Genomic DNA, 15,433 nt, shown 5'->3' on the forward strand with positions numbered 1-15,433 from the left:
AAAACATCACAAGAACAAAAAAAATCAAACTTTCTGTTTCAAAATATTGAAATAAACTGTTAGTTTTCTATTCATCCAAAATCATTTAATAGAATCATAGAATCCTAGGGCTAGAAGAGACCTCAGGAGGCCGTCAAAACCAGCCCCTAGCTCCAAGCAGGACCAACCCCAACTAAATTATCCCAGTCAGGGTTTTGTCAAGCCGGGACTTAAGAACCTTTAGGGATGTAGATTCCACCACCTCCCTAGGTAACCCATTCCAGTGCTTCACCACCCTCCTAGTGAAATAGTTTTCCCTAATATCCAACCTAGACCTCCCCACACTGTAACTTGAGATCATTGTTCCTTGTTCTCCCATCCGTAACTACTGAGAACAGCCTCTCTCCATCCTCTCTGGAACCTCCCTTCAGGAAGTTGAAGGCTGCTATCAAATCCCCCTTCACTCTTCGCTTCTGCAGACTAAATAAGCCCAAATTCCTCAGCCTCTTCTCGTAGGTCATGTGCTCCAGTTCCCTAATAATTTTGGTTGCCCTCTGCTGGACACTCTCTAATGCATCCACATCCTTTCTATAGGGACATCCTTTCTATAATTTGCTGAATTTTGCCTGAATTTGTAACCAGTTTTGTGTATCCAAAAATACATTTTTTAGTGAATAAACAATATTTCCCCCCTAGCTCTAGCATGTATCCTTCAAACATAAAATAGGTAAGCTTCACTTCCATTCCCTGATTATTCCTTATTCATTGATTGCAGCCAGGCCTTATTCATTGGTGTATTTACCCTGTTTCTTTCTTTTCATCCTTTCTTCCCCCTGCCTCATTCCTATTCTATCTCCTCCCATCACAACAATCAGAGTCTCCCTACGTTCATATTCTGGACCACTAGTGCTGCAAGCCATGTGGACCCAATGAGCAAAATGAACCTTTGCTTCATTATGCTTTTCATCTATAGACATGGAGCCAGCATCGCTTTCCCCTCAAAACAAGCATTGTGCCAAGTAAATCAGTGTGGTGGGATAGTGTGCATGCCAGTAAATATATTCTGACTGTACCAGAAAAATTACATTATAATAGGAATATTGACCTATATTGGACATAACACTCCAAACTACATCTTATCTTTAAACTGAATATAGTTAGCATTATTCACATTTATTGTAAATATGTGATTTCTTTACACAAATAACCATTTATAAACTATATTTTACAACAGATTTAAATCTCTGAAGGTACAGAATCATATTTACTTTGAGACATTAAAAGAACACTGTCAACTATGTTTTTAAATAGAAAATGGTTTGGGTTTTTTTTTTTTGGTATGTCTATGGAATGATATATATTTCCAATTTGAAATTATTAATTTTTTCCTACTGTTCTTTTCAATTTTTAAAAAATTGTTTCTCTACCCAGTGGATTCTGGACTGAAGCTAAAATTAACATAGGTGGTTTTGTTTAACAATTTCAACTTGCTGTATAGCTATAAATTCGGAGCTCTGAATCCAAGGCTGGGGTCTATCTTCCACCCTTAGGATATGCCTACATAAGGGTATGTCTACACTTGCTCCTTAGTTTGAACTAGGGATGCAAATGTAGGCAACTGAAATTGCTAATGAAGCGGGGATTTAAATGAGGAGTAACGTTAATTCAAACCAAGGGGTTCGAAAACTAACGTGTCCTGGTGTGCACTTTCGCTTTCTTAACAGCTATTGAGCGGAGTAATGCACCGGCAAGATCATGCTAATGAAGCATGGGATATTTAAATCCCCGCTTCATTAGCAATTTTGGTCGCCTACATTTGCATCCCTAGTTCAAACTAGGGAGCAAGTGTAGACATACACTTACTTAGGAAAAACTTTCATGAATAGGAAAAATCAGTAGTAGTTATGCCAAATAAGCACAGAGGATCATATCAGTGTCAAGAATGTTAGCACAAGTATAGGAGTAGTGCTACTCCAATTTAAAATCTATCTGGAAGAGGTCAAATTTTAAGATTAGAAACCTTGACAGTGCTTGCCTTTAACATCCATATCTACTTTCTATTTTCTACCAAAGCCTAATATCTATCTCATACCAATTTTTTTTTAAATTACATTTTCTAAACTAGAAAGATAGAGGAATCTTCAACAAGAAGCACTCACAAAGCAAAATAAAATACAGTATAAATTATGTAAGATTGACTGTCCTGTTCTGGAGAACTATGTGTATTGTTCGAATACCCAAGCTCACACAAACACTGAACAATTAAGAGGATATTGGATTCCTTACATTAAAAAAACCACAGATAAAGCACACAATTCATGTCTCTTTCTAGTCTATAACATATTTATACACATATATGTATATTGGGAGAGAGAAATCTTTCCTTAATCTCCACATAAATCCATAGACATTTCTGGCATCTATCCAGTTCTTCAGTCCTTCCCTTTTATTGTTTTCTTTTCTCCATTTAATAATTTCTACTTTCATATCACAATGTGGTTGTGATATGCTTAAAATCTGGTATTGCAACAATTTACGTTTACTAAATTAATTTACGTTTAATATCTCAGGCCTGATTTTTCAAAAGGATTTCATCCCAGTATTCTTTGTATATGAACAAAGTTGTCACAAGCACCTATATGTGCAGATAATAGCATTTCCACACACTCAACTGGGCCGCTGTTAGAATGTGTCTCATGCATGCACTGGTGCTGAAAAGTATGTGCTCAGAAGAAAGCCACTTTCAAAAGTCAGGCCCTTAGACATTCCACTTGCTGTTTAAAGCTAAAATATGTAAAACTGTCACTACACTTATAATAGCTTCAAAAGCTGTCATAGGCTGCTGTCTAGAAGAAATGTATTTCATCTGCCTTTAAAGTTGCTAATGTTTATTTCTATTATTCACTTTTTAAAAAATATAAATAAATCTACTTTAAAAATGTCCTTGACCCATGGCTTTGGATCAGTAGCCTTTCCTTCTCTCCAGCAATGCTCTCTTTTTAACTGACTAGGAAGGCAAGAATTTCAAAGAGTGGTTAGCTCAGCTAAAATAAGGGTGACAAACAGTGTGATGAAAACAGCCAACAGATTATCAGGTTTTGATTTCATGGAATTGGTATTTAACCATAAAACATGCACATAGAAATCTGTAATCGGGACTGTTAAGGAACCCTAATCTGTTAGTGTGTTGGAAATGTTAAGAGAGACTCTGAATGGAATCTAAGAACTGCACTTTTGCATCAAAAGGGTGAGCCAAACTGTCAATGGAAAGGACCCCCACAATTTTTAGAATATTTGTAGGAGAGACTTTAATACAAATACACCATGCTGTAGGGCTGTTTGCAAAGTCCCTTACCTCCACAGAGCTAATAGCTCTTGTTTCTTTAGAAATGTAGGTGACATGAAGCATAGACCATCATAGTGTCCATAGACCAGACAGTTCCTAAGGCATTTCCTACCAGCTGCTTGCTTAATTGTGATGTTTACATCTCTTCAGAACTATGTCATGTTACCTATCAACCCTTACTTGTCTTTTCCAAGACCAATGAACAAGATGGGGCATGAATTTCTTTTGCCCATGTGTAGTCTCTCCTTTTCTGCAGTAATTCATGGGGGAGCAGATGCATTCATGTGTGTGTAAGAGTACCTGGAGAGAGACGCCCCTGTGGTCTTCCCCTCCTCCTCATCTCCAACCTCTCCTCTTGTTACTGGAAGCTTTTGCTTGGCACAGCAGGAGAAAGTGGCCAGAAAGCCCATGCGGAAGCGCTTGTTCATGAAGCAGTAGATGATGGGGTTCACGCAGGCGGAAGTGTAGGAGAGCAAATGAATAAAGGAGATTGGAGCTCCTGAGAGAAGCTGATCTGCTGATGCGGTGTCAAATGCACGCCAGGCATTTACACTGAAGATGGGAGTCCAGCAAAGGAAAAACAAAATCACAATCACCATCAGCATGCGGATAACAAGCTTCTTGGCCATCAAGTTGGCTGCTGAGCTGGTACTTCTCACTCTGTCTACTTTGGTGCTGCTGCTGGCAGAAAGCTGTTGTAATGGCATTTTTCTCTTCTTTTTGGTTTTCTGCATGTAGCATCCATCTCCATCCTCATCTTTGTTGCTGCTGGTGCTGGCTTTTCTTTCTGTATGTACAAATCAGCAGCACTCACATAAATATATAACACAGAACATTCAAAATACAATGTGATTCAAAATACAGATTAGTGGAATCTAAATTTTGACAAAATCCTTCATGGATGCTGAGCAACTACTGGTAAAAACTGTTCCAATTCTAAAGTGAATTTTGATTGTCATTTTTGTGACCATCTAGTGTTCGTTTTTCATGAACATCTAAATCTCTCTACTAGGCTGTGTCCAGACTCAGGGTTTTTTTCGAAAAAGTAGCCTTTTTTCGAAAAAACTTCACCTGCGTCTAGACTGCAGCCGCGTTCTTTCGAAATTAAATCGAAAGAATGCGGCTTTTCTTTCGACGACGGTAAACCTCATTTCACGAGGAAGAACGCCTTTTTTCGAAAGTGCTCTTTCGAAAAAAGGCGTTCTTGAATGCCAGCAGGGCTTTTTAGAAAGAGAGCATCCAGACTCACTCGCTGCTTTCTTTCGAAAAAGCGGCTTGCTTTTTCGAAAGTACTGCTTGCAGTCTAGACGCTCTTTTTCGAAAGAGGCTTTTGCAAAAGATACTTTCGAAAAAGCCTATTTCGAAAGAGGCTTGCAGTCTAGACATAGCCCTATAGTGAAAATTGTCCAAAAAAAAAAAAAAAAGGAACATTAAGATTGAATGCTTAAATATCTGCTGGACCTAGTTTTTTAATTGTATTTTTGTAGGTTAAATTTACAGTTCCTGTCATATTGCATTATGGCAAAAATAATGTAATCTGTGACCAGAAATAATATCCACTTGGTTTATGTAACTAACACATTGGGAAATTACATATATCAGTCTCATTTCTTTGCAAATAATCTGTCAATAAAGGATTATTCACCGAAGAAATTTGCCAATAATTTGAATTAACATATACATAGAGTACTTTTGAAAACAAAAAAGAGGTGGCATTTCTAGAATTATTGACTCAGCTCTACTAATCACATCTTCAAAAATAAACTTAAAATAAAACACAAACAAATGCAAATATTCTGTTACCTCGTGATGATTTTCTTTGACTGATATCAAACTTTATTCCTCTGTATAGTTCCAATGATATTAAGCCATATGCAATCATCATTACAATCCCAGGTATAAGAAAGAGTATGAGTAGTAGGAAAATGTACCTGAGGAAGCCGCAAAAAGGACTGAAATTAGGGAACATCAGAAATACAGAGAAGCAGCTGTATATTTTAGTTTGTTGTTAAAAGATCTGGGTGAAATGTTTTAGGGCTTATGAGAGGTACTGTATTGGCAACTCGGGAAGCTGGAATCCTCCTTTTCTCCATAGAAACAGTACAATGGGAACAACGGTAGAGCTGGCTTCTCCACACTGTCCACTCAAGGCGTCTCAGCCCTAGGGGGGACTAAAGGCTAAAAAGATACTTCAGTGTCTTTGTCTATTCAATACCCGTCCTCTGCTGAGACCAGAATTGTGGTGCTGTTGGTGGTGGTTTTATGATATAGAAACTTAGCCAGTACGAATTCAAATGAGCAGTTACCCATGTTTAAGTGAGATGCTGATATTAGCCATTAACTGTCAAGAGAAATTTTGGGTCCTGGTTCATCATGTTGGCTGGGTGTCTAGCTTCTCCCATTTTGCCTTATTACAGATGTTACAGACTTAGGAGAGAAGTCTGAGTGTGGGACCTGGTCAGAATGGTTTCACCTTTCATCCTCCCCATCAAACTGGATAATTACATACATGGAGTGCAATAGTGGCCTGCCCCTCCTGCACTGCCCCAGAGGAGCGTGTCCTTTAGAGGCAAGCAAGCACTAGGAAGGTGGTGCACTTCATTCCACTCCAGCCTCATACAGAATCTGAAGGAAAGATGGTTCTGCTTGGGCTGTTACTTTTTTGGGTTGAACCCATTCCATAGGAGAGATTCCACCTTAAGTAAAATCATTTAGTATTTGATTACACATTGCATATGTGCAAATATACCATATACGAAATACAAAATATAAGTAGTTTTCCTAATGGTACCCACAAGTATTTTGCTTTCAGGTATTTTATTAACAAATCAATCATATATGTTTGAGCTTAAACATTTTCTCCTTGCAGGAACATTGCTGCAAATTCATGGGAATTGCTCTGCATTTGTGCTGGTGTAACTGAGCACAGAATTTGGCCTTTTAACTTTTCTCTTTGTACATCAAATAGTCTAATAGCACCTTAAACACTAACGAAATATGTAAATAGTATCATGAGCTTTCATGGGCACAACCCACTTCTTCAGATGAAAGGAGTGTTAGAAGTCCAGATCCAAAAATAAAAAAGGGGAGGAGGAAGGGGGAAAAGGAAAAAAAGAAAAAAAAAAAAAGGAGGGGAGAAAGAAAAAAAGAGAGAAAGTGAGTAGATAAGCTTCAGCGGGGTAGCTGAGTTAGTCTGTAACAGGAAAAACTTAAAACACAACAAATAGTTTAGTAGCACCTTAAAGACTAAACAGTTACAAGAGGCTGACAGGAACCATCAAATGGATGTTTATATGGATTCACTATATATAGGTGGTGCAAACTAAAGACCTGTTCTGCCTCTCACTAAATACAGTAGCAAAAATCCTATATCTTTCCTGCACCAAATAAAGTGCTTGGTTACAGGCAAAAAGAAATATTAGCGCAGAATTACGGAGTAAAAAATGAGCTTGCTTTAATGCAATTCCTTGATTGTGTCCCTTTGTTGTTTCTGTGCCATTTATTCACTCCCCCTTGGTGTGGACTCTTCCCTAATAACCCACAGCCCCCTCTGTGCTAATCTCTCTAGATTACTAGATTTGCTCTGCTCTCAGGTACATTTGCTGCTTCTCCAATTTTTATGTCATCATATTTGTTCACAATTGAAATTACATCAAAGAAATGCAAAAAAAAAAAGAATCAGTCTTGGATTGTGAAGCTTTTAGAAAGATTGTTAAAATAAACAAATCCTCTGGACATACAAAAAATAAAACAGATGGAGCAATACTAACAAAAAGGCTCACTGCTGGAAGTCTGAGATGCCTTCTTTTCAGCGGTAATGGTAGTTTCATAGACTACTGTTTGAGGATCACTGGCCTGTTATTTATATCACCCATATGGGAAGCAAAAATAAGTATTTTTAAAAACAAAAAAGCAGCAATTAAAAATAGAAATTCTTGTGACTTTTTAAACAAGCATACAAGAATTATAAACAATCACTAATGATTAATAATTGATTTTCAACAGGCTTAATGCTAGTATGTAATCCTATTTTCTGCCTGATAATTACAATATTAACAGTCGATTATATCTTACCAGGACTGCTGAGTGACATCGCTTGGCCAAAGGAAGCGACACATGTTAGCTGTGCTGTTATTCTGTTTTGTAAAAGGCACTAGTTTGCTGTAAATTGGGTATGGTGACATGATGGTAAAGGAGACACACCAAGTAGCAGCAATCACTTTCAAGGCATGAGATTTTGTCTGCCATACCCTGGACTGCAAGGGTTTGCAAATAGCACTGTACCTTTCTAAAGATATGGCAACCAGGTTGAACGTTGATACACTTACTGAAACACCTAAATGTAAAACAAAGAAATGGGTTCTTGTTTTAAAAGGCTGATGGTGCTTGTTGTAGATAAATACGTTAAGTTTTCATGCACATATGCAAAACAATGAAAATATAGCCTTATTATAGTATTTTAACAAATCAATAATTCAGTTAATAATGGTGGACTTGATTCACCATTGTGATGCTCCAGATTTATGCTTGTTTAATTACTGATGTGTATGAAAAATAATTGATGTTTTTTAACTTAGTTCCATCAAAGCAGGCAACTGCTATCAAATAAAGTACTTTGATCCCGATTCATCTCTATATTACTCCAGTTTTTACACTAGTAAACTTCACATAAACATAGCCAGGCACTTTGAAATCAGTGAAGTTACACTGGTGTGAATCTGGAGAAACAAAGCAGTAAATCAAGTATAATTATAGTTTTAATTTTTTAAAAGCCAGTGTCTTGTTTGATAATTTTATCAAACCAGGAAGTAATGTTAAGTAAAAAAAATGCAGTTATGTTTTCAGACTTTTGTCGAGTCACACTGGCTAAAAACTGGAGTCATTCAGTAGGAATTAAACTCATTTACTATAAAATGTTCATTAATTTCTCCTCCTTGCTATATACAGTACTGCAAATTTTCAATGCAATATGCGGTTTTGTTTTCACTGTGTACCTCTGTTATGTTTACTGTATGACTAGAAATATTCCTTATCCTTAAATTTACGTCATACAAAATGTTATGTTCTAAAATTACCTTTACTGGGTACATATTTTGACCAAAAATATAACATATGAATTTTTTTATTTTGGTTTACTTTGAAAAAAATTAGTGATTCATATTCACAATCTTCCTACACCTAAAATGACAGCTGAAGTACATGGGTGACATGATTATTTTCATTATAGTTCCACTGTTAACCCAGATAAAGCTATCTGGGGACAATTTGCCTTCTGATTCTTAAATAAAATTAATTCTATAATTACAAAACTTCATTAGAATATGTTCACTTTATATATGTATATACTTACATTGGAACACGAAAAATACAATGCTTTAGTAATTTTATGATGCTTATGTCAGTAATTTATTACTTATTTAAATACAACCTTTAGTATTATTGATTTATATCTAAGGAAAGATGTTGACTTCCCATTCCCACACTTTCAAAATGTATTTTCACATTACATCACTGTTTTCAAGGGCACTGGTTAAACAGAAATTCAGAGGTTCTTGTAATTAATTGCTGTCTCATTTTGAGATAGCATAAACCTTTCAGAATTCTCCCTTTTCTTTTTACATTTTTCAAAATTAAATCTATAAAGTTGAGACAGTATCACCTATCCAGATAATTTATAAATCAGTCTGTCCACAGAACCACTTTTATAATGGGAGGCAGATGAAGCCAAAGTGTATTGAAAGTGGTAGTGGTCTGTAAAATATGTCTCTTGAAAAATAGGATCATATGGCTCTATATTTGTTGCTCTAACTGATTCTTGGTCATTTCTCATCAGTTAACAAATAAAAAGCCATTTGTCCTGACAGCCATGCAAAACCCATGTGGGATTGCAAAATAAAAATGTTGGGGAATTTTTCCCCTTCTCATTTGTTAACAGCAGAGAAATTCTGTGGACCAAATTCTGCCATTGGTTACTTTTGTGCAATCTTGTATTTGCCCTGTAATTAGAATAATAATGATTTTGTTAATGATATGCAAGAAGGAATAAATCCAACTCCTCTCCAGGGCTTGACTGCAAGTTTCTGAGCTTGATCCAGCAAAAAGCTTAAGAATGTCTCTAATTTAAGTGTATGCTGAAGTGTTTTGTTGGATGAGACAAAAGAACTCAGCATATTGCAGGATTTTGTCCCCATGCTCTGACTCTGCAGCTCTAACAACAGTACTAACTTTTGTCATCAATGTGATCAGAGATGACTGCTTACAGCACACAGGGAGAATTTTTGCTAATTATAGGGACGACTCTTTTACTAATATCTTTTTACATGGATGCTGAAGGATGCTGGAGTTTGCTGTTACACCTCTTGATTTGAAGTGAATTTCATTATATGCAGGGTTTACAGTTTGGTTCAATGGCTCCCAGCACCCTCACTATAAAAATTGTTCCAACACGCATGTCTTTTTATAGCAATTTAAGTCAAACTTTAATGAAGAAAAAGGGTTTTATAGAATATGAGGGGTGGGGGGTTTCCATCTTCATGTGACTGGGCTACTTTTGTTCCTTAGTGCTGATCTTTCCAATATGGTGATCATGTCCAATCAGTCCTGTTTAGTAGGTGTTGAGAGTGTTTGACACCTCAAAGGATCTGTCCCTTCTTTAGTATCTCACAAACTTTACGGGTTATTTTTTAGAATAGGTATAAAATTCAGAGACTTACCCATGAAGTAGGTTGCAGTTTTACAAACAGCAATACCAAATATAAAATCCTTCAGCAAGTTGGGAATGAGGGTGAAAGGCATGCAGAAAAGGCAAAGCATTAGGTCGCTGACAGCCAGTGACAGCAAAAATATATTAGTGACGGTCCTCATCCTTTTGTTTCTTATCAACACTGTAATTACCAGTGTGTTCCCCAAGACACTGAGCAAAAATATCAATGAATATAGCAGAATCCGAACTGTCTGATGTAAATCTGAAAATTGTCACAGTGAAGAACCAGTTAAGAAATATGTAAATCATAAAACTAATTAACTTGTATCATTTTTATCCCTTAACCAAAAGGTGGAAACTGCTCATCATTCAAGTCAGTAGACCTGATTCTTATCTCACATATGCAATTCTACTGGAGTCCTGTCATTACACCAAACTAAAACTGGTGGAAATTAGAAATCATGGGGCTGATTCTGACGTTCCTGAACTGTTCTTTGAGAAATAAGAAATAAGAATTAGGACAATCTATATTATTTTAACACATGAGCATTTTTTTCTAGCAGCTACCTATAGCATTATAATTTCATGTCAATTATTTCCACATACTTCATTAGATCGGATAACTTAATTGTTACAGAATTATTTGAGAACAAAATAAAATTGCTTCATTAAACAATTAATAGTACCGTTTACATTCTATTCTAACTTCATATTGCTCACTAGATGTATTTATAAACTGGAAGACAGGATCTATGAAGTTCTTACTTGCCTTTTTATTATCCTGAGCAACAAATGGTTATTTTCACACTGCCTCACCAACAAACCTTGTGTACCTGTTTTTCTTGAAATATTCACCAGTCTGCCTTCAGGTGAAACTGGTGCTGTCTGAAAAAAAAACCCCTATTTTCCTGCACATACCTTTAGCAGGATGAGGTGAATCATCCAGACAGAAAAATGTATCATTTTCCATGACAATATCACACAGAAGAGCCGAAATATTGGTTCCATTCTCAAGTAGGCTATCAACTATTTCCATGCTTCAATCTCCACAGGTTAGCTTCTATGAGGCAAAAGGTGGATTTGTAATTATCTGCCCATTCTTTCTATGAGCAAAAAAATTCCTGAATGAAATCTGCAGTGGAAGGATTTGACAAGGGTGGTTTTTTGAGCAAGTCTTTTTTTCAGCTAGCCATAAGGAATATCCAGTACAAGGAATTCTGTTCAGAATGAAAAAGACTTATTCTAGTAGCCTATAAAGCAGTTTAGATGCATGAGAGAAAAACATGTACACACACGTCTTCTTCTGTACCTTGTAGATCCGCCCCCCTCCTATGACTGGGTTAGTGCTGGGTTTATAAACATACTAGATAGTGATTACAAAATTAACCCTTTGCAAGATTGTTTCAGCTCACACATCTACAATATCTCTCTATCAACTGAAGTGTAGGAGCATAAGCTTTCGTGGGCAAAGACCCACTTCGTCAGATGCATGTACTGCATCTGACGAAGTGGGTCTTTGCCCACGAAAGCTTATGCTCCTACACTTCAGTTAGTCTATAAGGTGCCACAGGACTCCTCGTCGCTTTTGCAGATTCAGACTAACACGGCTACCCCTCTGATACTTAATATCTCTCTATGTGGATCTCTTATTGCCATAGACAAATCATGAACAATAAATGATGTAATGAATTACGTTCCCAGCTAATGTTTAATGAGAAAATACAAAATTCCTGAACAAAAGGATGAAGAAAAGGAAAAACATAGTTCGGGCTTTGCTACATTTTCATTTCTTTATATAAAAACAATTAGTTTCTTTTAAGTTTGGAAAAAATGCAGTAACATCTTTAGGTACAAATAGAAGACTGGCTAAGTAAAAGATGGAGTAATTTATCACTAAGGTTTCTGTAAAATGGGGATAATGATAGTCCTATTCCTCTCGAAAGGACTATAGGGTTCTCATATGGAAAGCACTATCAGGGCCTGATCCAAAGCCCACTGAAGTCAGTGGTAAACTCTCCATCAACTTCAATAGGCTTTGGATCAGGCCCTATAATAAGTGAAATACAAATATTATTAGTTAATATAAGAAGGATCCTGTGGATTTTTCTGAGTTTGGTCTCATGCGAAAGTCTCACAAATCTGTTTCACTTGCATTATCTGTAATTGGATTACAATATCAACAACGAATAAACAACATCTAATTATGATAATGTTTTGCCCCAAACACTGTCCTCACTCTTCTATTTCCACAATGTCCGTAAACCCAAAGCTAGTGTAAGCCAAAGAAAAATGAATAGATATAATTCATTATAAGAAATTACTGAATAGTAATGGAATAAATTCATCCCTGCTATATCTCCATTGAAGTGAAATTTATTTTTAAAAAGGCAGAGCAATAATAGGATTATATCCGTCAGAACCCAATATGACAAAATCGCAGTGCCTGGGTTTATTTTCCTCCAACTTCTAATACACAGCTACATTATCTGGAATATATATGGAGGGAAGCATGTAGCAACACTGCAGATAATTTCTAAATCGCTCTCAGGTCTTAAAATGGTTTATTATGATCCTTTTCAATTTGTTGTACAAACTTCTATACATTTTCTAATTTGGGGTAATTTTTGATCACTGTTACAACATACTTCATGTAACCCCCATCAGAATGAAATAAGCTAAGTCCACTAGGCAACACTTCTTTCCTCTTTGCAGAAATGTCATATATAATACAAACCTATCTGTGACATTATGGCATTACAAATTCTGGGATTTATTTAATCTATAAATTTTACATGAGAGAAATAGCATTAAAATACAGTACAACTTAAAAACTACAGTACTTCCTTTTTCCTTTTTTGTTGCTATCAGTAAGTTCACCTTTAAATTCATTTTTTACATTATAAATCAGAGAGATGTTTGTGACGGCGCGTTGGGGGTCCCCCGTCTCCTGCACCCCGAAATGGCACAAACAGACTCCACCAGCCAGTGGAATTGAGGGTGGTTTATTGCTCCTCTAGGATACAGCATAGCACAGATGTAATCTGGTTACAGGAACTGGGGCTAAGAGGCCTCAGTGCTCCCCTTGAGATAGGGGAGTCCCAGCCCCCCTCCCCAGCTCCTTCTCCCCTGCTTTCCAGACAGGAACTAACTAACTCTCTTCCAGCCCTGCCCCCCAGCCAGGGCAGCATTCCACCTTCCTTTGTTCCTCTCCATGGGGGGTGTCTGGCCACTGGTTTGCATAGTGACTCATCCTGTTTTGCTGGGTCTTGGTACCCACGGCAGCCAGTGGGGGTTACCCCAGAGCCAGCAGCATAGAAACCAGCCAGGTACCCCCACTATGTCACAATGTTACTAACCAATCATTACGTGAAATGACAGACTGGCTGTTATTTAAATGCAGGAGTAAATTTTGAGTTATTTCAGTATTTACTGAACACTTTCATTGTCAATGTCAGAGGGACCAAGTCAGAGCTACCATTACAGTTGATTCTAGGCTCTGGAATATTTAAAGCGTCAGCTTGCAGATGTGCTGCCCCTTTAAATACAAGATGCACAAGAAACACTGTGATGGGGCGGTGACCAGCACGGCTGCACCCAGCACTCAAGCGAGCCCTGGGACCCAGGAGGGGGAATGCGCCGTGGGGCCGGACGATGCCAGCGAAGGCGCGCCAAAGCCTCCCGGCTGGGATGCAGCTGGGAGAAACGACCATGGGCAGGACCGGCTCAAGTTGGTGCTGGGAGATGACGTCACCGGCGTCCCCCTGCAAGGGACGGGGGCACGACGCCCGGGGGACGCCGGCAAGGGGCAGAGCATGGACGCGGCGGCGGGAGATTCAAAAGGGGGCCTGGAAGGCTCCCAAGGGACGGAGATAGTGGGAGATCGTGGCCCGAGAGAGGGGAGCGAACCTGGTAAGGGTTCCCAGAGGACAGGGAATAGGCGAGGCACCTGCGGGAAGAAGCAGCCCAGGGCAGGGCCACGGAACCCGAGAGCAGAGGGTTTGGGGCAACGACCCCCTTCGCTGAGCGAGGTCGGACGACCTCGCCTTAGGGCCCTGGGATGGGGTTCGGAGCGAGGGTGGGCCCGGACCCTCTTCCCCCTACCAGAAACCAAACCCCACACCAGCTGAGCAATATAGGCATGGGGGAACGCCGGCCCCGTGCGGGCCGCGCATAGCGGGCTAAACCCCGGTCCCTGAGAAAAGGCCTCGGAGGGGAAGATGACTGGGGATAACTCGTGACAAACACTCTTTAGAAAAGATCACTGTGATGGATTGAATCACAGAGTTCCCCTTGAGCCTGTCACTTGATTGATTGATCATATCACTGAGCCTGCCTACCTGCCCTCTAGGGGGTGTATCTACACTGCATCCTTACCTTGAAATAAGTTTATTTTGAGCTAATTTTGAAATTGTTTATTTTGAAATTTGGTGCTGTCTACGCAGCACCAAATTTCAAAATAAAGGGCTATTCTGACAAGTCCCTTAACCCTGGGGGAACGATGGTTACAGGGACGTTATAATAGTGTGCCCATTATTTTGAAGTATATTTTGAAATAACAGGCATGTTTAAAGACACAGAATTGCTATTTCGGCATACATTTGGTATCCCGAAATAGGTCTGCTGTCTAGACGTAGCCTAGAATACCCACCACTCTGTCCTGCTGAGCCAGACCCTCTGGTTTCTCACAGCAAAGGCAGGGATATAAGTAACTACAAGTGATATCTGACAGATCCAAGTAAGCTACTGAGCTAAAAAAATACACCAGCTAAGCCCAATGCACTAAGAAAAGTTGTTGCAAATAATAATTTCTCACACTAGTTCTTATTTCAAGCGAAGTCTTTTTCAAGCCTGAGCTGTTCTTTCTGACCTGGATTCTGAAGCTTCTCTCCACTCCTGTCCTTTGCATTCTTTTATTTCCAGTGATAGAAATGTAGCCGTGTTAGTCTGGGGTAGTTGAAGCAAAATGCAGGACAATGTAGCACTTTAAAGACTAACAAGATGGTTTATTAGATGATGAGCTTTCGTGGGCCAGACCCACTTCCTCAGATCAAATAGTGGAAGAAAGTAGTCACAACCATATATACCAAAGGATACAATTAAAAAAAATGAACAAATATGAAAAGGACAAATCACATTGCAGAACAGAAGGAGGATGCGGGGGAGTGGGAAGGGGGAGGAAGGAAGGTAAGTGTCTGTGAATTGCTGATATTAAAGGTAGGGAGAGTGGGATGTTTCCAGGTGATTTCATGTATCTTCCCAGGGTGGAGAGCAGTTTTGAAGACAGCAGAAGACAATTGACTTAAGTAGTTTGATCAGGCCCCAATATCTTGAAATGTTATAGAAAATCACATACCATATGACACACATTGTACAGTATCAAAATAAATATAGGGACAATATATACC

General features: G+C 38.4%; 1 protein-coding gene across 1 annotated transcript; it reads right to left on the reverse strand.

Moving 5' to 3' along the window:
• Positions 1-300: 300 nt before the first annotated feature.
• Positions 301-11,307, reverse strand: CCKAR (cholecystokinin A receptor). Its single transcript, XM_006138180.5, has 5 exons — positions 10,947-11,307; positions 10,039-10,290; positions 7,400-7,661; positions 5,129-5,256; positions 301-4,112 (listed from the first exon to the last, which is right to left on the reverse strand). Exons 1-5 carry the CDS (start codon positions 11,062-11,064, stop codon positions 3,586-3,588), a joined length of 1,287 nt encoding a protein of 428 aa, XP_006138242.3. The 5' UTR covers positions 11,065-11,307; the 3' UTR covers positions 301-3,585.
• Positions 11,308-15,433: the final 4,126 nt, after the last annotated feature.

Source organism: Pelodiscus sinensis, chromosome 4 (genome assembly GCF_052426305.1).
Source record: "Pelodiscus sinensis isolate ZL-2025 chromosome 4, ASM5242630v1, whole genome shotgun sequence".
NCBI lineage: Eukaryota > Metazoa > Chordata > Testudines > Trionychidae > Pelodiscus > Pelodiscus sinensis.